Genomic DNA, 26,403 nt, shown 5'->3' with positions numbered 1-26,403 from the left:
ATTTTTGTTTGTTTGTTTTTGCATGAGGAGACTGTCCTTTTACAACATGTACACTGTAAAGTCTGGTAGGATCTGCCCTTGGTGTCGATCCCAAAGGAAAGCTGAGACACTGATACCACACTGATACTTCCACTGTGTCCCCACGCACCCATTTTCCTTCCTTAACTCCCCCTTGTCCTTTCCTTATAGGTCTTTTGCCAATCAAAAAAACCATCATACTGATTTTTCTAAGACCACCGACGGCTAGAAATTTGTCACAGGACCAAAGTCTTTTTTGTGGATAATTGCTTTAGAAATTTCTATACAAAGAACATTTAAGAGTAAAGGCAACAAATGAAAACAAAGGTGGATTTTATTAAATAATGCCAAATTCCAGAACTGTCTAATACACTCACTTTCCACAATGTGTCATAAGGGAAATAAGATTAAGAAGCAGAACTATACATTTTAAAATATACTAAATCCTAAAATTAAATTGCAGCTATAAAAATCGTATTTCCTCTGACTAAAAAGTTATTTCTTCATATACCCGGCTAGTAATATTTTCTTAGAATTTTTAGCATTTAACAAAGTGAAAAGCAAACAACACAACGCTGAAATTTTTTAAAAGTTAATATTTATAAATCAAAATTGGAATAAAATTGTAACAGAAATGACTAAATCTAAACTTCACGTGAAGTCTGTGTCACAGGAAAAGGGCAGCATTCGAGGACCTAGAGGTAACATGTAGCCTCAATGCTACAGGTTCTCCATCACAGTCTTAGGACTTTTTATCTCCAATCTACAGACACATATCGAGCAAAGTGCTGGACTTTACCGACCAGCTTCTCTATATGGTCGATGACTAACTAAAAATCTTCATTTTCCTTTGTCCATTTCCCTTTGATGTTCATTCCCTCACTAATCGTCTCTGTTGTCCACCAAACCAAAACTTCTCTGTCTGAAAATGAGAGTGTAACAAAATAATCTGGGCTTGTGTGTCTGTGTGTGTGTGCATGTGTGAGAGAGAGAGAAAGACAGACAGAGATGGAAACGGAGAGAGACAGAGAGACAGAGAGAGATAGAGAGGAGAGACAAAGACAGAGACAGAGATGGAGACAGAGACAGAAAGAGACAGAGAGGACATATCATTACAGATTAAAGGAACTTCAATGAGAGTATTCACAGATCCCAATGTTATCCTGAGGAGCTTGAGGAGAGCTCCTGCAGGGTGGGTTTCCTGGACATCTGAAGCACCCATTGAGGAATTCCTGAATCAGTGTCTCTGGAGGAGTCCCATTTCAGAACAGAACATGACTTCCACACTATGCTGATAAGACTGACTCATGTGGCCTCCTCAGGTCAAAAGCTGTAGCTTTTTCATGAAGATGGCTGTATGCATGCAGATGTATAGACACATGTACTGGCCTGTTTCAGGGACCTGCTGCCCCTGGAGTCCCAAGGCCCAAACTCCAAGTCCAGCTTCAGAGCCCCCTGAGCAAGGACATCACTCAGCTGCCCTTGGCCTCAGGTTTCTCATCTGAGAAAGGGGGATGATAGTAGCACTTACCTACTAGGTCTGTGAAGTGCTCTGCAAACCTCAAATCTGTAAACAAATGCACGCTGTTATTGTTACTAAATGTTGGGCTGGACCTTTGATTTCCTCAGTATAATGAATTCCCACCAAAGACATCCCTTCCACTCATGTAGGTCAACACTTGTCCTCTAACTTGGAGTCTTGGAGATCTGCCTGGGATCCTGAGAAGTGACTTGCCCAAGATCATAGAAGCAGGATGTGAGCAAGGCAGGGCTCAAAGTCATTTCTCCCCGACCCTGAGGCCACCATCCCACACCTCTCTATAGCCATGACTGTAATAACGATATTAAACACTTAGAAACGGAGTAAAGACCCAGAATGGAAGTTTTCAAATAAAAAATATATTATATACATGTGTCATGACTAAGTTACTAAAAGTGATTTTTCCTAAATGTAACAATAATAGCTAACATGTGTACAGGGCTTCTCGGTGTCAGGCACCAAGCTAAGCATCTGTATTAAGTATTCTCAAATACAAGGGCTATTATTATCGCCATTTTACAGATGAAGAAACAGAGGCAAACGGGTAAAGTGACTTGTTAAGGGTTACGCAGCTAGTGAGTAACTGAGGCTGGATTTGAACTTAGATCTGTATGACTCCATCCCCTGAGTCACCTACTTGCCTAATATATGTAAAACTCACCCTATTAAAAAAATAAATTTATCTCAGATGAAAATCTAGAGACTAATATGCTGTAGATTACAAATGAAAAATATAAAAATTTGATAAAGCTCATCATCTAATGTTGCTCTGGAAAAAATAAATTTGAGTTCTCCTCATCTGAATGTAAGTGGTTTGGAGATGTGACTTATCTCTCTTCAGGCTCTTCTGATACTTGTCCAGGTCCAGCTACAGCTGAAGCTGCTTCAAACTTGTTCTTGAGACCTCTCAAGTACTGGCGCAAACTCTCTGGGTCCAGCTGTGAATTTCTGGCTGTCTGGAGGAGCCCAGTGGCCAACCGGTACACGGCCCTCTGCCTGCCAGCTTCAGGACAGCTGCTCTGGCTTTGCTGTTCCTTAAAAACATGCATAATGGTCATAATGCACAGTTGGAGCTTCATTTGATCAACTGAGATTGGGCAATGTTCTGGCTATCCCTTTTCAGGGGTTCACAGAGCTCAAGAGACTTCTGGATCCAGTCTCTTCTTTCCAAACAACTCAAGACCTAAATAAGTAGCAACTTTTGTCAAACCTAGAAATGAAATTTCTGTTGAGTTCTTATTGCTTTAAGACAATTTTAAAATTTTTATTTGAGTAACATTCTTTAACTGAACTATGCCTGAAAAAACAGCAGCTCACACTTCTTAGTTTAATTTCAGAAAGGAATGGGAAAGCCATCATAAATCGGCATAGTAAGACAACTAGGGTTAGGGTTAGGGACGCCAAAATACTTACAGGAGACTTCTCTAGGTATTAATGATAGTAACCCAGAAACAAAGTAGATGCCCATCTACTGGTGAACAGCCAGGCAAGTCATGGTCCATGAATGAACGACAAGGGACAACAAAGGAAAACGAGCCAACCAGGGAACAATGGATGCCATAACTATAGGGGTCCAAATGGAATGATGACAGTGACCACATCATGGAACTTGAGGGCTATTAAGTTATAGAGACCAAACCTGGCCTAAGAACAGGTGGGTGACTATGGGTATGGAAGGCTTCAGAGAACGGCAGGCTTATTCCTAGTGCTGCTTGCATTTGCTGGACCTTTTTTATTTTTTTGTTATAGAGGATGGCTGCATTGGGAGATCAGAGACAGCCCAGTAGTGCAGTAGATAGAGCACCAGGCCTCGAGTCAGGAAGATTCACTGTCCTGAGTTCAAATCCAGCCTTAGACACTAACTGTGTGACCCTGGGCAGGTCACTTCACCCTGTTTGTCTCAATTTTCTCATCCATGAAATGAGCTGGAGAAAGAAAGTGCAGACCACTCTAGTCTCTGTCAAGAAAACTTCAAATGGGGTCAAGAAGAGTCAGACACAACTGAAAAACGACAATGACAGAGATTCGCAAAAATATATAAAAAGGAAATTTTTCACGCTAGATTTTTTTGCTTTGGGAAAGTTATTTTTCATTAAAATGTTATTTATATTAATATAAATGGTTTATCAATTTAAATGAAATAATACTGTAAAATTGTACGAGCTTTCATAGCAGAGCTAACCCATAAGCAGAACCTCTTTGAGGTCCTCAGACTTGAAGAGCACCAAGGAGTACTACAAGAAGAAAGAGACTTACACTTCCTGCCATGAAGCACTCCTTTATCGCTCCCTTCCCTTCCTCTTCTCATTGGAGTCTTCCTTCCCAAATTCCATTGGGGGTGGGGGTAGGGATGCAGAAGGGAACCTGGCTCAAGCATGGAGTCCTGACAGACCCTGCTCTTTAGCATGAGACTCTGGTAGCACCCCAGACTCTACCACACACCCCAGCCACTCCCTACGTCTACCAGAGAGAAATGAGCATTGTCAGTGAGAACAACATTCCCAGATTCAGAGTTCTAGAGCAGAGAGGCGGCCCTCCATCTCTGGCTGGTTCTAGCTGGGCTCTTCCCACCCACAATGGGCTGAGGTGGGGACAATGCTCCTTCTAACTCCCTGCCCTTGGACTCGTCCCATCCTAACTCCCTCAACTTTCCTCCTTCCACTTTAGCCATGTTTGGAGTCAATCAAACCACGAGCATCTCTTCAACGTCTATGACATCTAAGGTGCCACCAGTGGGCTGACGGAAGAAAAGAGAGACAAAGCCCGGTGAGGAACAGCTCACTGCCAGCTCAGAGCACCTGCTCTTTCCCCTTGGTAACTACAACTAAACTCAATTTCTGCACATGGGTTCTTCTAGCCATGGAGGGCAGCTTCTTTTCCAAACAGAAGGCTCACATTTCACCTTCTCTTAAAGGGAAATTCTATATGAACAAAGATCTTTAAAATAAAGTCAAAATGCTTTAAAAAATCCATAGTGTCAAGTTTAAATTTTAGTATAAATGTTCAACCAAATGATTCTAATGCCTAATTGTATATTATTTTTAAACAACCCATGACTCAAACATAAGCTATAACGATCTGAGGAGAAAACACTTCATGAGACTTTAAGGGATAAAATGGAAAGTACACTTACCATCATCTGCCTCGTGATCTGAGCTCTGATCTCTTTTGCATCTGAAATAATTGACCGTGGGAGCGATGACGCTTCTGCAGCTTTGATCCCTGGAAATGTAAAAATGAGGTTCCATTTATCTCCAGGACCGGAGTTGGTGTTTGTAGTAGAAAATGTTAACTAATCAAATGGACATTCTCTTGCTGTGCTTTGTGTGGTATAGCAGACAAAGGTCTGGTTCTGGAGTCCTGGAAGTCCTGGTTCTGACATGTGGGGGTTATAGAAGCTGCGTTCATCTTTGGAGGACTCCAAGAAGGTCATGGATCACAGAGAGAAGTAATGATAACAAAGGGGTGAACTCACAAAGACAACTCCTCTGACCTTCTAAAGGGCGCCATCTCTACCTCATTCTTCCACAAGAGTGGCTGCAATGCTCCACAACCCTTAGCAGGGCTAAAGGGAATAGGCTCTTGCTTAAGGACAACTCAAGAGGGAACTCTGACGAGTGCGTCGTTCTCTCTCTCTCTCTCTCTCTCTCAAGATTTGGTGCCTAGACTCTCTTCCCCTCCATTCTCTTGGCTTCCTTCTGAAAGCAGTTCAAGTCTGTTACTGAACAGGTCTGTGCAATCTTTTCTTAGCCTCATCTCTTCATTCATGTGGCGTGGAGTGAGCAGAGCAATGGGGCCTAGGAAGGAGATATATGCATGCATATGGAAGTCTCCTGATCTCAACCATCAGAGATTTGGGAGAAGGGGAGAGACTGAGAGGATGGGCTGACAGAGGAGATTCAGGGGAACCCTGCTCCTTTTCCGGTATTCCTGAAACAATCCTAGTAACCAGAGACAGCTAGCTATTTCTGTGTTGTTTTTTTAAATTATTTTATTTGTTTTCAGTGTTCTACAATCACTTCCATATAGCTTAGATTTTTCCCCTCCCTCCCCCTCCCTCCCCACTCAGTCCCTGAGACGGTATACAATTTTATACAGATTCTACACATACATTCCTATTAAATACATTTTCACCTTAGTCATGTTGCACAGAAGAATTAAATGAATGGGAGATATCATAAAACAAACGACTGGGTGCCATAGTTCTTTCTCTGGATGTGGAAGCTATGCTATTTCTACATTGTAAGAGAGAGAAATGATTGCTAGCCATGTCTCAGCCCAGGGGTTCTGAGCCTGAGGTCCACAGATTCCCCAAGGTTAAAGACTGATTTCAGGAGGACCGTGAGTAAACTTAGATGGAAAAGAATCTAACGCAATTTTCACCAACCTACATCTGAAGTTTAGCCTCTCCTTCCATTACTAGTGTAGGCAGAAAACATTATTCTCAGAAGAGGTCCTCAGGTCGTGGCCAAAGGGGTCTATGACACACCAAGGATTAAGAACCCCAGTCTTAAACACAGTCCTCCAAATACAAGATCTCTCATTTTTTTTTTTTAGTTCAAGGATTCCTTACCAAAAGTACTCTGAATAAATGAAGTGAGATTTATACAGGCTGATATGACGATTCTGTCTGACATTTAAAAACACATATCAGAGACTGTTGTTTCTCAAATGGGTCCTAACCTTAGCTAAAATAATTTGCACTAATAAACCTCAGGTTTATAAGTAGATTGCAAGCTCTCTCTCATCTGTCTAGTCTTACATATTTGTTACAAGGAAAATTTGATACAGAAACATCAGTTCTAGTCTGAGAATATTCTATCACTTGCTTTGAGCATTTATTCCCTTTGGAATTATATCATAAAGTATTAGAGAACTGTGGAATGTGAATAGGATGCAGAGCTGATATCCTGCCCATGAGATCAAAACTTCATGTAGGAAATAGGAACTTTCAGTTTACAAAGACCATAAGCACTAGATCTGTGACTTAACTGCTACAGAGAACTGTCAGTTGAAGAAACCCCCTCAAGCAATGTGGGCCTGGAGTAGGGGTCTCACACCAAATTGGGGCCCAAGGATCCCTACAGGCCCATGTGACTCAGAAAACCCCTAGTAACCCAGTCTGTGTTCTAGTGTCATTTTGTTTTATTTAGTGAAATCTCTCTACTTGTTAAACACTCTGCTTTGGTCCTGGGGAGTATCTTTGACCCAGAGCCCAGAGAGATGCTAAATGAGGCCCAAAGGCATGTGTCAGAGGCGAGCCCAGGCCTCTCTGGCCTGAGGTTGGCTTTGTCTACTGCTCCCTTCCTTCAAGTCCATCCTAAACCGCATGTGTCTGAAACTTTCTAGACACTACAAGTGTTCACACAATATCACCTACTTCATGATCAGCTCAAAATTCAATTCAATTCTTTAAATAAAAGTGGGTGTTTGCAAGAAAGACTAGCCCAGAGAAGCATAAAATGCTTGGCTCAGAATAGAAACATCACACAGACCAACTAGGCTTGACTCTATCTTCAGAGCACTCATATGGACAGAAACATCGGACATACCGTAATGTTTTTCTTCCGTGTGTCCTTTGGAAAGTTTGTAGGTGTAAGCGATCGACTCTCTGCTTCTCAGGCCGCCTTTCACATGCTGCACTTCAAAGTGAATATTCTCAACATTGGGAAATAAGACGTCCATGTGGCACAGCTCCAGGAAATGAGTAGCAAACAGTGTGAATGCCTACAGTGGGGACCAGAGACTCAGCCTTAGGACTTGAGATTCCATTCAAGCAAATTAAGAATCATAAAGTGACTCATCTGTAATTCAGCAATTCAGTACAAGCTGATTTCACCGTTACTTGGAGAGTTTACCCTTAAAGAAACAACAACATTTCAAGTGTGTGTGTGTGCCCGTGGGCTGGTAGGGGCCCTGGGATCTCATGTGATCTTCCCAGTACGGAACCAACCAATCTTTTGCACTAGGCCCACTAGGTCCCAGGTGCTCCAGGAGAGGTGCATCCCCAGACCAAGGTCCTGGAGGGGTGTCTGGGTCCCTGAGAAGGGCAGTAATGCGCCAGTCAGGGGCAGTCAAAGCATAGGAACCAACCTTGTCCTGATTCAAGCCATTTCTCTTTCCTCATACGCATACACCCATGCAAACAAACACATCTGTGTTAAAAGCCATTGAGGAAAAAAAGGTATTCCTCAAGAACCTAAAAGGAAATGTATTAGCCCATATATATTACATCTATAAATGCCTTCTAAAAATACACTGCACCTGTCAACCCTAGCAAGCAGGTGTCTCACCACATTTCTGCAGGTCTCCTTATACCTTCTGAAATCTTCTTCTTCGTGGATTCTGACCTGCCTGCCCTACATAGCTGGTGCAACATCCCCGGTGTGGACAGGCCGGCCCAAAGGGAGCTCTTCCAGGAAGCCTGCCCTGCTCCAGGCAGCAGTGAGGACTTGCTCTCACCTCCGAGTACTTCCTACTTTCCCTATGAATTTATTGGATTCTTTTTATTATGATTATTTATTATTTAATCTTTACCTTTCCAACTAGACTAAGTATTTTATTGTGTGGAGAGCCAGCAGGTCATCAGTCCAGGAAGACCCACATCCAAATCTTTCCTTAAACACATGTGATCTTGGGATAGTTAATTAACCCCTGTCTGCCTCGGTTTCCTCATCCATGAAATAAGGATAACCAGAACACCTCCTTCTCAGGGTTGCTGTGAAACTCAAAAGACAGAGTAGATGTAAAGGAGCTGGCTACAGAGATTTCTGCTAACATCACTACTGATACCCTTTTTGTTTTCCCTCTAATGTTCTGCACGTATGAGGTTACCGTTCACTCCAGAGATGACAGTTGACAAACAAATATGTTTAAACTTTCCTTTCACATTTTGTACATATGTCCTTTATAAGGAATCCCATTCTTTCAGCATTTAAGGGTAAGACATAAATAATAAGATCTTTGGGTAATTCTGAGCAGACCCCAGCACTATCACAGGCAGAGACAAGACACAGAGGAAGGTTTTAGAAGTGAGTAATGAGCCATTAAACAGGTGATCAGTGATTTGTTTTTAAGTGACAGATGAAAGAGCACTCATGAAATACAGTTGAGTAACAGTCATAAGAAAAGAATCTGCTAGAAAATGATTCATGATTTACATTACAACCCAAAGAACTGGCGCTTCTGGAGACCTTTAAAGTTTGTGAAACACTTTGTATGTATGAAAGTAAGAACTAAGGATATGATTATCCTCAGTCTACAGCTGAGAAAACTGAGACAGAGAGATGCAAGTGCCCCACTCAGGGAGAAGCGAAGAGTAAGCGTTCCAGATTCAAGTCTCACTCTCAGTTAATCAGCAAGGTCTGAGGAAAACCAACAACTGCAGACTCAAATAGGAAACAAAGATACAAATACAACTAAAAAGACCAGCAGGAAAACACTGAAGAAAACCTTGGCTGTAACAGTACACTGATCAAGCAGGCGACCAAAAGAGGCTGAAAGTTCATAAAGCAATAACACTCTCAAAATTTCACATCTTAGATCGATTATACTAATTCTGGTCAACTCCACCTGACTAAATGTCTCCAGAAAACCAGAAGTCTAAATCCATGATCCTACTGTCAATTTAAGGTTCCTTATCCAATATGCAAATTAATTATAATTCTTTTTTTTCTAGTCCCATTAGAACCATCTTATTAGCAATTTTATCAAAAGAGAAGTGAAATTTAGCATTCCTCTTTTTCAGATGCCTTCTAAAGTTCTATGTTATCTGATTAAGCACTGAGGGATATTTTAGTCCCTAGGATTGCTAAGGGCCTTCATCTGTGAGCGATGCCCATCAAAGCCAGCTCCATGCTTGTCTAAATGAAAAGAGTTGCATCCAAAAGTAACTGAAAGGAAACAGAAGAAACGCGCACGAGTACCTTCAGACTCAGCAGATATTCACAGACTGCATAACAAATGCCAATGCCTTCCTCGGTACTGGTGCCCCTGCCAAGCTCATCGATTAGGATGAGTGACTTGTCGTTAGCGTTATGGAGTATATATGCGATCTAGGGAAAAATATTTTACGATGACTCACTTCAGCTACGAAGCTGTCAGGATGATAAAAAACAAATTAGACAAAATACAGATTATTAATTCATCTGAAATGAGACTTTACCAAGAAATCTGCCACAGAGTAAACAATTACTTTTCTTTCTTAAATTTGAAGCCAGTCATTACAATGGTAATTATAATATTAATGGCTGATGGGTGTATAAAAAGGCACTGCATGTGTGCATGAGATAATACCAAGAGCAAGTAGCCAACATGTAAATTACAAAGTCTGAGATGGAGTGGAAGAAAATAAAGCAATAAATTTCATTTTATGCTAATGAGGGAAACCCAAAATACTAATGACTCGTAAATTTCTATGATATCTGACTTTTCAAATTTATTTTAACAGTCAGAATGTGCATAACTGCAAAGGAAACCACAGGAAAGATTATTCCAGTATGGAAGTTTACGGCTAACTCAATCCAGTTTAAATCCCCAAACCAACAAACCCAGAAGACTTTCTCGAAAGGACACCAAATACAAGTCTTCTTCATGGGATACCATTCCATTTATGACATCACACAGCCACAGTCTGATGTAGCAAACTTCATGAATCGTGTATTCTATTCCAATTAAACTAAGTCTCTTAAAGTCAGAACCAACAATTTATTACGCATTTTCCATGTTCTGGGCACTGTTCTAGGCCCTGGAGATAAAGGTAAAATCAAAACCTAAATGAACTCACATTCTAATGGGAACAATCACACACAGGAACTTTTTAAAAGCACACACAAGGTAACTTTGTGAGGAAGGCTCCAGCAGCTGAGGGAACTACAAAAGGCCTTATCTAGAGATAAGGAGGGACCTTGAAGGGAAACCAGGGATTCCCTTGGAGACAGAAGAGTATTCCAAGCATGGAAGACATTCTCGGTCAAGACTTAAGCAATCAAGGGCTCCCTCCATGCCAGCCTTGTTTTAGGCACTGAGAACACAAGGGCCAAGAATGACGTAATCCCTGTTCTGAAGGAGCTCATAGCCTACCATGGTTGTACGTTAGTATGACTGCATTAAGTACGTTCATGTAGGATAAACACAGGAAAAGGTCGATTCCAGAGACTTGATGCACCCTAACCTTGGAGACCCTGTGAATGAAAGCTCAGGCTTTCTTCCCTAGAAGGCGAAAGATGTCAGAGAGCTGAAGCACCCTGAGAGGTGGCGTCCTGAGACGGTGCCTGAGTTAAGCCAGGAACGCAAGTCTCCCAAGCATCAGAGCCTGAGGACCTGACTGAGCAGCTACCCAGAGCAGTATACAGGAGGGGGCAGATAACCAAGCTGGCAAGGACTACTCTCATCCTCTGCTCTTTTAAAGAACATTTTACGTCACTGTGGCCCTTAAGAGCTTGCTCACTGTGGGCGTTGGGGATGAGGAGGGATGAGGGTCAGGAACTGGGGAAAGGGATTAAAAGTTGTTTGAGTGGGACTATGGGACACAGAGGGAGGGAGGATGCCATCTTTCTAAATCACTGGGGGTTGAGGAGTTTCCCAGCTCGGAACAAGGGGTCTGTGAATTTGTTGGTCTTTTTTTAAAGTGTATCTAATCATAATCGGTTTCCTTGGCAACACCATGTATTTTATTGTATGCGTTTACAATATTATTCTGAGAAGGGGTCCGCAGGTTTGACTGCCCAAGGGATATGTCCATGACAAAAATGTGTTCCAGAACCCCTGGCCTAGAACAATGCCTGACATAATAGACGCATGATTGATGAGTCCTTCCCAATAATGTTGAAATAATCTTCCTTACTCCTAGAGCTGGTTATGCTCGTCCCTGGCTCCAAAGTCTGGTGTTCAAGGTCCCTGGTCAGCCTTCAGCATTGCCTGCTTTCCAAAGCCTTGGCTGATGTCTGAGCCCACCAAATAACCCAGGGTCTTACAAAGAAGCTTGTTCTGCCCCTTTCTGATGCACTAACTGTAACTTGCAATACTGTCTGCTCTGTGGATTGTAAAGTCTATGAATCCTGGGACTGTATCTCCTCCAGACTGTGCATCTTCCCTAGCTCCTAACATAGATCTCTAAAAATAGCTGGTGCAGAGTGTTTTTGAACGAATGAATGAATGAACTCATGCACCCAGCAGAGCATAAGTCAATCCATGCTGTATAAATGACATACACCTGCCACGCAAGTGAAGCTAAAACATTTGCAGGAAATGGCACAGCTAGGAAGCGTCCAAATGACACAGGCCTCCTGGGCTGGTCACGGAGGCCAGTTTGACTCCCGTTGACCCTTTCAATTGACTGGAGAGTTAGCCAGTGCATGAAAGGGAGATGAGGGATGGGAAACTGCTTAAGAGAAGACAAAGTCCTGTCATGGCAAATTAAAGGACAGTGAAAAGGAGCTTGCTACCAATGCAAGATTTTAACACCAAGCCTAGCAAAAACAATGTAAAAGCATGAAAAATCACCGAAAGTGTGTTATGGGGAAACAAATTATTTTTATATGGATAGTCTTTCTAACTAAATGACGAAGTCTCCTCTCACATAATGATGTAAAATTTCCTGTGTCACCTAACAGGTAAATGAGGAAGTGGCCTGTTTCAGCAGGAGCCGAGCCCGCCGTCTGAAGCTCCTGATATTGGAAGGATTTTACTTGGTACCTCTTTCATTTCCTTCATAAATGTGGATGAATTTGTTTCCAGAGCATCATCCATACTGATTCTAGTAAAAATTTGCTCAGCGATTCTAAATGAAGAATATTCTGCTGGGACAAACGAACCTGTAGAATTAAGAAAAGCCGTTAGGTGTGTGTATGTCCAAAGCAAACAGAAATTCTTTTATAAAAAGCTATTTGTACTAAACTTTTTCTCTTCCATTGCATGAAAACGAATGAAAAGAAGTGAAAACTAAATGAGAAAAAATTTAAATAGGAAAAAATTCATTTTGGAAAAGCAAATGAAGCTTCATTCTCAAAAATTCTCAGAAAACTGTGACAGCAAATATGACTAGGAAACACTGCCAACTACACAGCAGGAGAACATCAGAAGAAAAACCCACTAAGCTAATGGCCCTGAGGACACGATGCCAACTCTACCAGGTTTAAAATCCCTCTCCTGAAAGCAGATTTCAACGGCCCAACTTACAAACCTGCTCTGTATAAAGAAGGAGACCACAAAATGCACTTTAATTCCACTAGGAGATAAAAGCATGCCATTACTGGCATGGAAAAAAATAGTCAGCATTCAAATTTGTGGGAAAAAAAATTCCATGCTCAGACACAAATGGGCCACACCAGAGAGAAAACAGTAGCTCATTAAATCCTGAAGGACAACAAGCTTTTCTCCTCATAAATCCATGGTCCAAACTGGCAAGAGATAAGCCTAAGAAAGGTTTAAAGGCAACATTTTAAAAAAGTCGCCCTCAAAGAGTCCACCAGACACGGATCTCGTCTGACTGAGGCTCCTTCAGGGATATACACAATCTGTCGGCAATTTTAGAGTTACATCATTGTCTGGCGCCCGGAAAGGTTCGTGGTCACACGTCTGAAATCCATTAGTCAGGACCTGAACGCTGGCCTTCCGAACCCCAAGGCTGCGCATCACCTCTTTTTTTTTAAAGAATCCAAGAACATCAGTTATATAGTTGTGTCAGATCTTCCTGAGTATTAGGAAAGAGCTAAGAAGAATTATAATATCATGATTTTTATAAATAAATTATACACATAAATATTGTTATAAAGATGAGTTTTCAAAGAAAAACTTATTTGACATTAAAGATCAGGGAAAATAAGTAAGTATTCTGAATATCTGAAGTCATTGCTAGATAAGTAACCACAAAGGGAAGGTACAATCTTTATATTCTAAAAGGATGGGCGCTGAGCTGGGGGTTCAGGCTCTGGGTTCTAGGTAGCTGGGGGGCCAGGTGGATGGTACCCATTTTGTACATCCACAGCCTCCTGAGCTGTCTGTCTTCTTGTTTCCTTTGCACTCTCTGGGGACAGATCAGTACCAAACAGGCAGCCATGGAGGCAGAGAGAAGGGGCGCGACAGCCCTGCTCACTGGTCTCACCCTCCTAGCCTCCACACCATGGGGACTGCTGAGGGCAGCCTCACTCCCTGACACTACACCGCTCCTCCCAGATTTTCCTTGGATGAGGCCTTGAGATGGAGCTCAGACTGATACTGAGGAATGGAGTCTGACAGGAACTGAGGAACCGTATAAGCCAAGTCTGCAGGCAGTGAAGATCAGTTCAAGGGTCCATCCAAAGGCCTGACTATCTCCTCCTGGAGTTTCTGCTGGCTTCCTCAGGCTGCTCGGCTGTGCTGACATGGTGGCTTAAACTCCAGGAATGAGATGTCCTTCTGACAAGACAGGCTCAGTAGCAGCAGCTCAAGGGTCTGGCTGAAGGCCAGTGTGAGCAGTGAGCAGCACAATAAACATGGCACCCACATGCGCAGGAGCAGCTGGCAGGCTGCTGAGACTCCTGGGGGACCTGCGCCGTGATCCCCATCTAGGGGATCTGTCAGAGGACATGTGTGGCTCTGTGGATTTGCAACATGAACTGCCTCAGTCAAGTACATGCCCTCCATGCATGTTTCTTAAATGTTGCCGCTTCATGTATGTACCCATGTTAGCTACAGGCATGCCCCTCCTACAAGGGCAAAGTGTCTGTGGGTGTACAGGAAAAACTTCTCCGTCATTTATTGTTCTGGGCTCTTTCGTTCAATACCTTCTGCTTCTGTACTAACATAAAAAGATGGACTGGTGGGACTTGTAAGCTGTGGATCGGAGTGGGAGCCAGTGCCCTGCTGTCTGAGGGGGCCAAAGGGAGGGAGTGTCTAAAATCAAGGGAAGCTTTTGGTATAATCACATTCAAGAGTCTGATGCTGAAATTCAGGAAGCTGGCACCTTATCTACAAGAAATAATAAATGATGTCACCTCATCTTAGCAAGGCCCTGGTGCTGCTGCCCATCCCCTTCTCCTTCCTGGACAGGATCATGTCCTAGGTCTCCAGCCCATGCTGCCTTTCCTCTCCTCCACAGAGCACCTCCCCACTGACCCTTGGGAAGACACAGGCTTTCTACACAGAGCTCTTCTGTGGTAGGGGTATTGTGGGTGGGGTTATGTGTATGAGGGGAACTGCGTGTGTGTGGGGGGTGGTATATGTGGGGAGACATTGTGCGTGGATGTGGGGGGGGCTGTATGTGTGTGGGGGGTATGGTGTGTGGGTATGGGTGTTATGTGGGGGGTTGTATGTGTGTGGGGGGGTATGGTATGCGGATGTGGGTGTTATGTGGGGGGTAGTATGTGTGTGTGGGGTGGTGTATGTGTGTGGGGTGTTGTTGGGGGGTTATGTGGGGGGCTGTATGTATGTGTGGGGTATATGTGGGGGGGTATGGTGTGTGGGTATGGATGTTATGGGGGGTGTATTGTGTGGGGGATATTGTGTGTGGGTGTGAGTGTGTGGGGGTTATGTGGGGGCTGTATGTGTGTGGGTGCGGATGTTATGTGGGGGGTTGTGTGTGGGGGGTGGTGTATGTGTGTGGTGTGTTGTTGGGGGTTATGTGGGGGGCTGTATGTGTGGGGTATATGTGGGGGGGTATGGTGTGTGGGTATGGATGTTATGGGGGGGTGTATTGTGTGGGTGATATTGTGTGTGGGTATGAGTGTGTGGGGGTTATGTGGGAGCTGTATGTGTGTGGGTGTGGATATTACATGGGGGGTTGTGTGTGCGGGGTGGTGTGTGTGTGGGATGTTGTGTGTGGGTATGGGGATTATGTGGGGGGGCTGTACGTATGTGGGAGGCGTGAGGGGTATTATGTGTGAGTGCAGGTATGGGGGGATTATGTGGGAGGCTGTATGTGTGTAGGGTTGTACTGTGTGTAAGCGTGGGTACGTGTCATCTTCACACTGGCTTTCCTCCTGCCTACAAATACTTGCAGATCTCATTAGAATTCTTCATTTGACCCCAGCATCCACTCACACTCTCACCCTACCATTTACTCATCAAGCCCTTTCAATCGGTTTTCTGATCCACTCACTTGACTGAAACAGTTCTTTACAAGGTTTTCAATTTTTTTTCTTAAAATTATATTTTATATTTTTAAATCATCACAAAATCTGCCTTCTTTTTCATCCCATCTCCCACCTCCAACCTATCACAGACACGATCATCAAACAAAACAGCTTCCCCCACTCTCCCTGGGCCAGAGCTGGTGATGTCCTCTTACCCTCCGAGTCCTTTCATCTCTCACTCGGGTGGGGGGAGGGGGGGGCGGATCCTCTGGAACCCTGGAACCCTTCATCCTGGCCAGGAAGAGCTCCTAATTCTATCAAGTTATTTGTCTTTACTGCACTGTCACTGCAACTGTTCTCCTGATTCTGTCCACAGCTCATGTAAACCTGCCCAGGATTATCTGGGAGCATGCCCTACCATCTCTCATAACACATGGCTCAGCCACTCCCCAATTTATGGGCATCCCTTGAGATTTCCTTTCTCTGCCTCCTCACAAAGAGCTACAGTTTTGTATGTCCTTTGTTAAAGGTTGTTTTGCTTAGCCTAATCACGCTAGTTCCTCCTTTTCCCCTTTTTCTCCTATTTCCCTGCTGAATGAAATGTGTCTCTGTACAGTTTTTTCCCTCCTTTATTTTTTGCAAAGATGCCTACTTGCATCCCCCATGTTAAATCATTTCCCCTCACTATCCTTTGCCTTCTCCCCCTCACACTGCACCCTGTACCATTCTTCTTCCCCTCTTTCCTGGTCTTTTAAGTTCATCAAGCTATCAAAGAACCTCTTCAGCTCTGTGTAATGGGACTCCCTCAAGGACCCGTGATGATGACAAGGCTCAGAGGGGGCACGTGGATCATCTCCTTGTGTCAGAACACAAGCATTCTATCCTCATCTACTTACTTGGTAATTGTGTGTCTTTTTGGTTTTATGTTTCCCTTTACTCCTATGTTTGAACTTCAAAGTTTCTCTCCAGCCCTCTCTGGCCTTTTCGCTAGGAACGCTGAGAAGTCCTCTCTTTCGCTGAAGATCTGCTTTTCCCCCTGTAACATCACTCCTGGCTGTAACCCCATGTCCTTTGCCTTCCTGGTGTACCACACGACATGCTTTTTGCTCCTGTGAGACCCTGCCTGTGACTGCTGGCTATTTAAGTCTCTCTTTTTCTGCAGTAGTTTTTCTTTGACCTGGAAGTTCTGAATTTTGGCTGTGATGTTCCTGGGACTTTTCCTTCTGGAGTTTATCTCAGGGATTTCTTTCTAGTTCTGACTCCAAGCAATCTGGAAAATTTTCTTTGAAAAATTCTTGAAATAAGATGTCTGGGCTCTTTCTGTGGACATGGCTGGGCCCACCAAGTTCACACCTACATGTGGCATGACTCCTGGATAACCTGCCCTCTCAGTTTCCACTGGGCTGGGGTCCTAGGTTGCTCATTGTTCTCATGGCATCAACGTTACACTAAAAACCTGACCCAGACTCTGACTTCCAGACTCCGGTGGCTCTCCTGAACTTCTGAAATTCCCAAGGTCATCTGGTCTCACACCAGACACTGGAAGTGAAGGAGTCACTGGCCTTTGTGAGTGCTTGCACTGACCAGAACCAGCTAAGAAATGTGGTTGCATATTATCAGCCCCTTGAGGGGAGCTCCTGTCTTGGTGCAGCCTTCCACAGTTCTTAGTATGGTCTGTTCATGTACACAGGTGGAACTCAATAAATGCTTACTGAGAGAGCAGTGAGTAACGAAGGACTATTCACAACAGTTACTGTAACCCTACATAAAAGGAGGGCTCTCAAGCTGTTTCTATAAGCCTACAATAAAGCTTCTGACACTCCAAGGATGTGAACAGAGGGTACGGTGAGTACCTACAGAACACACGGCCACTTACCAATTTGGGCCATAATCTGACAAAGGGCAATTTGCTTTAAATACGTAGATTTCCCGCTCATGTTGGGCCCGGTGACGATGATGAAATTGTTCCCCTCTGTGATGTAAGTGTTGTTAGCCACAGGCCTCTCCATAGATATCTTCTCAAGGACAGGGTGCCAGCCCAGTTTGATGGCTAGGGTGTCCGTGAATTCAGGTCGAACTGAAGGGAGAGAAAAAAGAAACTGAGAATGTCAGCACCTTTCTATACTTTAAAAAACAGTGACTAGGTAAGAATGGGAACAGCTGACTTGGAGTCATGGAGGGTCTGGAATTTACTAAGAGCGTGACTATAGGCCACTTAACTTCTCTAGGCCTCAGTTTCTTCATCTGTAAAGCAAAATGCACCATGTGACCCCTGGGGTCTTGTCTGGCTCTAAACCTTGGATCCTATGAATAAGCTCTGTCCAAGGCAAAAAAGGACACTCTGGGCTTTAAGTGGGATTTGACCCAGAGAGTCCGAACTCTTCTTATCATGTCTCCTCTCTTTGGTCTAATTTTCCTGAAGTCTATGGTGTGACCCAGTCCCACGACCATTCCCGATGCTCTCCAGCTTGTCAGAGTCATTCTGAAAATGTGGTGTCTAGAACTGAACGCAGTGCTCTAGGTATGGTCTAACCAGCACAGAATATAAGGGAACAAGTTACTTGCTTCATTTGGATATATTGTGTGTGTGTGTGTGTGTGTGTGTGTGTGTGTCTCTCTCTCTTTCCCTCTCTCTGTCCTCTCTCTTTCTCTCTCCTCTCTGTCTCTGTGTCTCTCTGTCTCTCTCCTTCTCTCTCTCCTCTTTCTCTCTTTGTCTCTGTCTCTCTCTCTCCTCTCTCTCTCTCTCTGTCTCCGTCTCTCTGTCTCTGTCTCCCTCTCTCTCTCTCTCTCTGTCTCTGTGTCTCTCTGTCTCCCTCTCTCTCTCTCTCCTTCTCTCTCTCCTCTCTCTCTCTCTGTCTCTCTCTCTCTCTCTCCTCTCTCTCTCTCTCTCTCTCTCTCTCTGTCTCTGTGTCTCTCTGTCTCTGTCTCCCTCTCTCTCTCTCTCCCCTCCAAAACGGCACCATCTTCATAGTACTGATTGACATCAAGTTTGCAGCTTCCTCAAACCTCCATGTCTTTTCCAGAGGACTGACAGTCTCTTCACAACTCCCTCATTCCGCACTTGTGAAGGTAATTTTTTGATCCTAATAAATTTCTCCTTATTCGATCCAGGCCATCGCACTAGTCTCTCGAGCTCTTTTTATGTCCTGACTCTTCCATCTATTTATGTTCGTTATGCCTCCCCATTCTGTATTGTCTGGAGGTGTGACAAGCATGCCATTTGCACCTTGCTTCAACCTTCCAGACATGCATTGTTAAGTGAGCTGTTGATGAGCTCACATAGTTCTCTTTAGATAGCTCTCCCTTTTCTTTCTTGCAATAATGGGTGTATTATTCAGAATTTGGTTCTTTTGAGTTCCCCATTCTTCTTAATCTCACCTACCCTTTAAGAAATTGAGGCCATGGAATCCTACCTAGTTAGACTCAAATAGAAGTCATTAATGATTCTGAGGTCTCCAACGGGGTGCTCCAGGCATTTGTGATAGGTCCCATGCTGTTTAACATATTTTATCAATAACTTGGATAAAGTCATGTCTGGAATCCTTGTTGAATTTGCATACGACACAAAGCTGGGAGGGACAGCTAAGGCAGCGGATGACAGAGTTGTAATATAAAAAGATCTTGAAAGGCTGACAACAATGATCTGAAATTTAACAGCAAGAAAAGTCTTGCACTTGGATTCAAGAAATTAAGATTACAGCAGTCTGTCTGAAAAAAGATCTGGGGACTTTAGTGGCTGTCAGGTCAGTAACTCTGGGCTACGGTAAGAAAGACACGGTTTCTAGGAATAAGGAGGTAACGGTCTTGCTCCCTGATCGCCTCACGCCGAGGGCAGGGTGGTGGGAATGAGAACGTTTAGATGACAGCTATCCCAAGGGCTGAGAAACGTTCTTTTGCTATCCTCTAATTCTCTCTTGTATTCTCAATCTCTCCTCATCTAAAGGTAACCGATAAAAGCCAGCACGACGCGCTAGAAAGAGAGATTTGATTAAAAATGACCACGGAAGCAATGAATATCTGGGAGAGATTCAGCTGGGGGCTGTATGGATCTAACTAAAAAAACCAAAAACCAAACAACACTGCACAACGACAGACCTGAACCAGGACAAATACTAATTGCTCATGGGGAGGTTAAATAGACATGATAAGTAAGACAAGTAATGCAAGTGACCTTATCTCAAAGCTCACGCAACAAAGGCCTCCAACTCTATTTTTAAAATTAACAGAAGCCATTTTCTCTTCCTCCCACTTCTCAGTCCCATTGAAAACAGAAAGAAAACAAAATTCCTATATCAAACATCCAAAACAAATCCCCTCCATAGCTGTTTACAAAGATATGGGCATCTCCTTCTATAACCCAAATCCATCACTGGTTCTGAGTCACAGAGAACTTCATGCAGAACACATGCTTTCTGTGTTCTCAGTACTGTGACACAGCATAAACCATCCCCCTGAGTCTCCTCACTTCATGCTCCAGTGGCGTATCGATCGCTCGGTAACACTGACGCTCCCTTCGCTGTGTCAGTTCCTACAAGTCTTTCTCCATCTTTTTTCTTCCACGTGAATTTCATTATTTTTCCCTACTGCTATAACACAGTTAGATTAATATGACACTGAATAAGTAAATTAATTTAGGTAGCATTGTTATTTCTATTGTACTGGCTCATCTTACCCATGAGCAATTAATATTTTTCGATTATTTAAGTCTGTTTTATTTCTGCAGTTTTTTACAATTCTATTTCTTTAGGTCTTGTGTAGATCCTGGAAGGGAGACTCCCAAGTATTTCCTATATTGTGTAGTCATTTTAAACAGAATTTCTTCATCCCCTTCTGCTGAGTTTTACAGCTATCACGTAGAAATGCTTATGACTTTTGTAGATTTATTTTCTATCCTGCAAGTTTCCTGAAGTTATTCATTGTTTCAATTCATTTTTAGTTGGCATTTAGGGTTCTTTAAGTGCACCATTACATGATCAGCAAGAGGGGATCGTTTGGTTTCTTTTTTACCTCAAGTGCCTTTTCCTGTTAGAGTCAGTACTTCTAGTACTACGTTAAATAGCAAGGATGGTTATGGACTTACTTGTTTCATCCCTGAATTTACTGGAAAAGATTTCATTTTTATCTTCTTTAGAAACAAAGGTAGCTCTTGGTTTTAAATCATTTTAAGGAAAGGTCTGGTTTTTTTTCTGTTTTCTAATGTTTTTAACACGAATGGGTGTTGTGTTCGGTCAAAAGTTGTTGTTTTTTTGTTATCTGTTGATAAAATCATGTTTTTTACTTTGCTATTAAAAGGGCTAATGAAGTCTATAGGTTTCTTCACATTAAATCAAGCCTGCATTCTTGGCATAAATGACACCTCATCAGAGTGTAATCTTTGTGCTACGATGAGATGATAGTCTCCCTGCTAATATTTTATTCCAAAAATCTGAATCCATAGTAGAGATAATGGTCAACAGTTAGTTTCTGTTCTGACCCTCCCAAGTTCATTATATCAAAACCCTCTCTTGGTCTTGGATAACTTCGGAGAATCCCTTTTGTTATTTTTGCGGACAATTTAGGTGATATTAGAATTAATCATTCTTTGAAAGTCTCATAGGATTCGCTTGTGAATCTGTCTAGTCCTGGGCAGTTCTGGGGGTAAATACAGACAGGTACACACAGGTGGTGATCTGTGTCACTAGGGAGAATGCCTACAGAAGAGGAGAACAAAGATTCCCTGAAATACTGCAACGTATTTAGTTGCCAAAACCCAGATGGATGTTATATAGAAGCACTAAAACAAAGAAAATCTGTTGGACACATGTCAAACCTGTCCTAGCCTGTTCTTTTAAAGGTAAGGTTGACAAAAAGAAACTAAATATTTTAGTTTAAAAAAAAGTAACTTACCATACTCAGAAAGAGTGCAGGCATGAGCAAATGACAGCAACATATCCAGCATGGACACAATGTCTGAGAGTTCGTATATGCAGTGGATGTGCTCGTAGATCTCACTCAGCAGCTGGCACACGACCCTGCAAACAACATCTTTGGGTCAGTGGCTCCGACTGACGTATAACTGTGACGTAATATCAAAGCGACTGGGAGAGGGGAAGGGTGACTTGGTAAATGCCCCTGGGCCAAAAAAGAAGGAATGGGAAGGAAACAGAAGAGACTCCCTAAAGGAAGCCCAGAAGGAATCACAAACAGCTCGGCTACGACAGGGACGGGCCTGAAACTAACAGCCAGCGCTCTGATCTCAGGGACAATCATGCCTTCTCTTTCCATCTGCAGAGCGCATGGGAGCCTTCCTCTTCCCTGCTGTTTGCTCACTTCAGAATTTAAAAGAAAGATTACTGGTTACAGGAGAAAGAGTCTTTTTTTTTTTTTGCCACAGATATTCTTACATCTAGTCTTATTCATGAATGCATAAGAGATCTCTGGATTTATTACTTTTCTCACCTGAGCAAATCTCAACCAATCTTTGATTCTATCAAATGAGATAAATCTTTGTAAAGGCCTCTGCAAACCTTAAAGTTCTGTGTAAATATGGATTGTTGTTTCTGCAGCACTCTGTAAATAAGACTGAGGAGCCACCTAAAACCTGGGGAAACACGTCTGCCCAGGGACAGGCAGGCCAGACTGGAAACACAGTCCTCTTCCTAATATGATCGCTACATTCATGCACAGAAGAGTGCCCTGATGGAATACTATAAAAACTTTCTATTGAAGATTCAGCTTGGTCATTCCAAAATTCCACAATATTTTATAGATGGAATGTGAGCCTTAAAGATCCAAGGCTCTCATCCTTCCCTGTGTCTTGTGCCCTCTCCTCCTTGGGTGGTCTGGTGAAACCTGGGTACTCTTTCTAAGAACAATGTTTTCAAACGAATAAAGTACAGAGGATTACAACAGCAATCAATGACACCGAATCAAAGCATTTTAAAAGCCAAGCTCATGGAACCCCTGAAATCTACACACAGATGCCCTGGATGGTTTCTTCATGGTGTTCCGTGACTCTGAAAACCCTTTTAGCATACAGCACTAGGCTCAATGTTTATTTTTCGACATTTGATTTTTCATCTGCTTCACTCTGAAACGCAGAATTGTGAAACAGTCATAATAATCGATAAAATCTTTGAGAAGAGCCATTACCAAATGTACTTGAGGTCATATTTATACTTTATGTCAGTTATACTCTTGTATTTATTTAAATTGTAGTCTCTAATTCTGTTACAATCTAATGGTTGTTTGTATTTATCACCACCAGGATTGCATCACCTGAATGTCCACTGCTGACCATACAATCCTGTCCTCCATTCTACTGTTCCATCGCTCATGTTAAGCCTAACTTTCGTCTTCAATTCCACGGATCATCCCCCTTGCCTTGTTTCACTACTGGCATGGCTGGCTTCACTCTTCTCTTTCTTGGCCTTGACCTATGGCGTGCACACTGAATGTTTTACAAGCCATTGGCCTAGAATTTCTCTACTCCCCTCCTCGAACTGCTGCTCCCAAGCTATGAATCCCTAGCCTTGGGTCTCTTTCCCCATGACTTTGGAAGCTTATCCAGGGCTGTGGGGCACCAAACCACATGACGGCAACTCCCTACAAACTCATTTAGCAGCAATGTGGCTACTCCTCCAAAGCCCCTCTCTCTCTACCCCACGAATTCATCTTCTGCTTAATCTCCCTCTCAATTCCCAGTTCTTCCACTTAGTATCCTGGCATTAGAGACTGAGGATCTACAGGGTCCTAGATTTGGAGGAGGAAAGAATTATAAAGGTCATCCAGTCCAGTCCTCTCATTTTCTAGCTAAGGTAACTGAGGCCTAGAAGTTCTGTGAAGAGCCTTGGGTCAAGGACTTCTGGAGTATAGAGGAAGCTCCCTTACCACCACAGCGGGTGCTTCTGGAGGGCAGTGTGGGAACCTCAGAAAGTGGCAAGCTCATTATAAACCAACAAGAGGCCTTGAGTACAGTTAGAGGCAATACTGTCCAAAAACCAGGGCCAGGAGCCTCATGACTCTGCCCCATCCAGGCTGTGAAGCTAAGCAGGGAACTCTACACAAGCCACTGACAAATCACATCGCTGATCTAGATTAGAATACGTCAGGTGGGGAAGCTTGGAAGTATTTCTGACAGAAGCCACGTCAAAGGGGAGTGAGATCTGTTCTGTTTCACTCCAGGACTCTGAATTTCTGGGCTAAACTTCCAGAAAAAGTCCACTCCCCAGTGTCTGTCCTCTCTTCTAGCAATTGTGATCCTGTTTGTACCCAGACAGTCAGTGTGAAGTGGACCTATCATCAATCACAGCTGCTGAGATGACAGATTAAAAGGCCTGCTTCCAGCCTAGTATCGAGCCTCACTACCTTCCTTACATCTGAATGATGAGAAGACCTTCAGCTGTCAAACTGATCTTTCTCAAGTGTAACTCTGACCATGTTGCCTCCTCCTCCCCATGCCAACCAATTCACTCCAAGGTCTCCCTTTTACCACGAGGATCAAATATAACATTCCCTGTTTTGGCATTCAAAGCTCTTCCTAAGTGCCCCCCTAACAATCCCAACACCAGCTCTGCAATGCAGCAACATCAGCCTCTGGCTGTTTCTCACACAAGAACACCTCCTGACTGAGGGCATTTTCTCAAGCAGTCCCCCATGCCTGCCTGCTTCATCTCTACCTCCTGGCTTCCCCCTTCTGCAGGAAGTCTTCCTGTATCCCAGTCTATCCTGTTTGTATCTCACTTGTTCATGGTTGTTTTGCATGGTGCCTCCTCCAACAGACTGTGAGCTCCTTGAAGGCAAGAACTGTTCTCCTCCTTTCTCTGCATGCTCATGGCTTGGCATGCGGCTTGCCACTGTGAGTAGCACAAGGTCAAGGGCAGAAGCGAGGCCGCTCCCCTAGAAAACTTCTTGTAGTTCACTGAGCCCCAGGAGTCTAGTTGTTGAATCTGCCCTACCCCCATCTGACTACATCTGGGCCACTCCATCCTTTCCTTGAGGATGCTGTAAATGGTATGCACGGCATTTTTCTCCTTGACTCCTTCAGTGACATAGTCACAAGTGGAATCAAAGGTGGACAGAGAGGATGGAGAGCCTCTGTGATCAGGGCTAAATCTGAGATAACCACCAAAAATCCAGAACAGAGAGGATTTTAATCCTATGTTCAAGGCTTTGGCTAAGAACCAAAGTCAAACTCAATGACCTCTCATTAGATACGACTCTTCCTTAAAAAAAGCAAAGGTGGAACCAGCCCCTTCTCCGCACCGTGGTAGCCCTCCTGTCTCCATGATCTTTCAGGTGCCACTGAGAGGCTTTGGCAAGCACTCTAACCAGCACCAGTACCTAAGGACAGAATTCATCTGGACTTAGTGGCTTAAACTATCATGGACCCTCCACCCTGATTTCTCATTTTATGCTATCTTTTTCTAGGACAAAGAGACAAAAAAGAAAACAGAATGATAACTGAGTATAACATCTTCTCTTTGCTGAGGATGATAATGGTGACACCAACCCCCAAGCAGCAATCCAATGCAACCATTCCGTATCTACCTCTTTTCCTCAATACAGCTCAAAACAACAACCCACCCTCAATCCTACCCTTTTTTGTTCATAGCTTTATTCTACGGTATTCTTGACACTGTTCTATGGTGGTTCCACAGGGCTTTCTATACTTGAACAACCATCCTTGGTTCCATCTTCTGGCCCAGCTGGCAAGCTCCCTGGGCATCAGCATCAGTCTGCAGACAATGCCAACTGCTTCTTTTTATGTCTTCAGAAATTTCTTCTTGATAGCTTCCCATCTTTGACTGATTTTCCCCACAGAATGGAAGTTCATAGGACACAACATCTTTCCTAAATGAAAGTCTTTGAAACCTATTCTCACATATCTAGGGCACATGCTAGACTTGGCCTAACATTCCTCTCCTTTGCTATATCACACACTCTCAAGTCATCACTTCCTCCCAATATTCTAAACATTTCCACCCCAACCAACAGTTTCTCTTTGTTGGTAAGAACCAGATTCAGAATAAAACTTCTCTTTGTTGGTTCCTATGTCTTTTAAAGGATAAAAAAAAAGCCACTAAGACAACAGATTATCAGGTGTTCTCCTTTCGGCAGGGAGAGCATTCTATCTGATGTCCAGATAACTGGAATCCTGTCATGATTCTATCTTCAATTTCTCCATGCCTAGTTTGTGCTGTTTCCTGGATGCATAAATTCCCTTTTCTGTCCAGGTGACCTGCAGTACCCACTGATGACAAACCACTTCTGTTTCTGCCTGTATTACCCTTTCCCAAATGCTCTCAATGAATCCTAATGCATGTCTTCTTCATAGCTCTTACCTCTCACATCCCCTCAGCCACTCCTGTTCCTCTCTATATACTCCTGTCAAAGTCATATCCATAGATATACTGGCCTTCTTGCATTAGAACCGTGGTCTCATTTTGCTTACTGCCCCAATTCTGGGCATCTGTACAGACAGACATTCAAAGCCATGGGCTTCATCATGAGCTCCTTGCTTCTCAATTCTCATTCTTCTGACACTGAAGCTACTTTCTGTGGCATCACATGCTGCTGCTGAATGGGTCTTTGTAGGCAGTTTTCCCCTTCTGTTTTAGTTTTCGGTTTACACCTCTTTTAATCAGATTTTCTAAACATCAAATACATCCTTACTAGGCCCTTTTCCTTATCCCTGATCAAGAATCTATCCCTCATTCCTATATTTGCCCCATAAGTTCATCCATCTCCCAATCTCCCCATTTGTGCCTATGGTAGTAGTATTCACTTGGGCTACTTCCTGGGGTCTCTTACTTC

At 43.3% G+C, this 26,403-nt stretch overlaps 1 protein-coding gene across 4 annotated transcripts in view; it reads right to left on the bottom strand.

Moving 5' to 3' along the window:
• Window positions 1–334: 334 nt before the first annotated feature.
• The window catches only part of MSH4 (mutS homolog 4), an 86,442-nt gene continuing 60,373 nt past the window's right edge, over window positions 335–26,403 (bottom strand). For 3 of the 4 annotated variants that reach the window (XM_072649878.1, XM_072649880.1, XM_072649879.1), the window contains 7 exons: window positions 21,496–21,620; window positions 17,486–17,686; window positions 12,254–12,372; window positions 9,484–9,612; window positions 7,111–7,285; window positions 4,692–4,780; window positions 335–2,592 (listed from right to left, as the gene is read on the bottom strand). In XM_072649878.1, coding sequence (XP_072505979.1) covers window positions 2,386–2,592; window positions 4,692–4,780; window positions 7,111–7,285; window positions 9,484–9,612; window positions 12,254–12,372; window positions 17,486–17,686; window positions 21,496–21,620 — 1,045 coding nt within the window. In that variant the 3' untranslated portion in view covers window positions 335–2,385. Of the gene's footprint in view, window positions 2,593–4,691; window positions 4,781–7,110; window positions 7,286–9,483; window positions 9,613–9,722; window positions 12,373–17,485; window positions 17,687–21,495; window positions 21,621–26,403 lie in introns of those variants that run through there. The other variant, XR_011975905.1, reaches the window with a different exon arrangement.

The sequence above is a fragment of the Notamacropus eugenii genome, chromosome 2, assembly GCF_028372415.1.
Source record: "Notamacropus eugenii isolate mMacEug1 chromosome 2, mMacEug1.pri_v2, whole genome shotgun sequence".
Lineage (NCBI taxonomy): Eukaryota > Metazoa > Chordata > Mammalia > Diprotodontia > Macropodidae > Notamacropus > Notamacropus eugenii.
The sequence above is the reverse complement of the archived record's forward strand: the minus strand, read 5'-3'. Positions and strand labels throughout refer to the sequence as shown.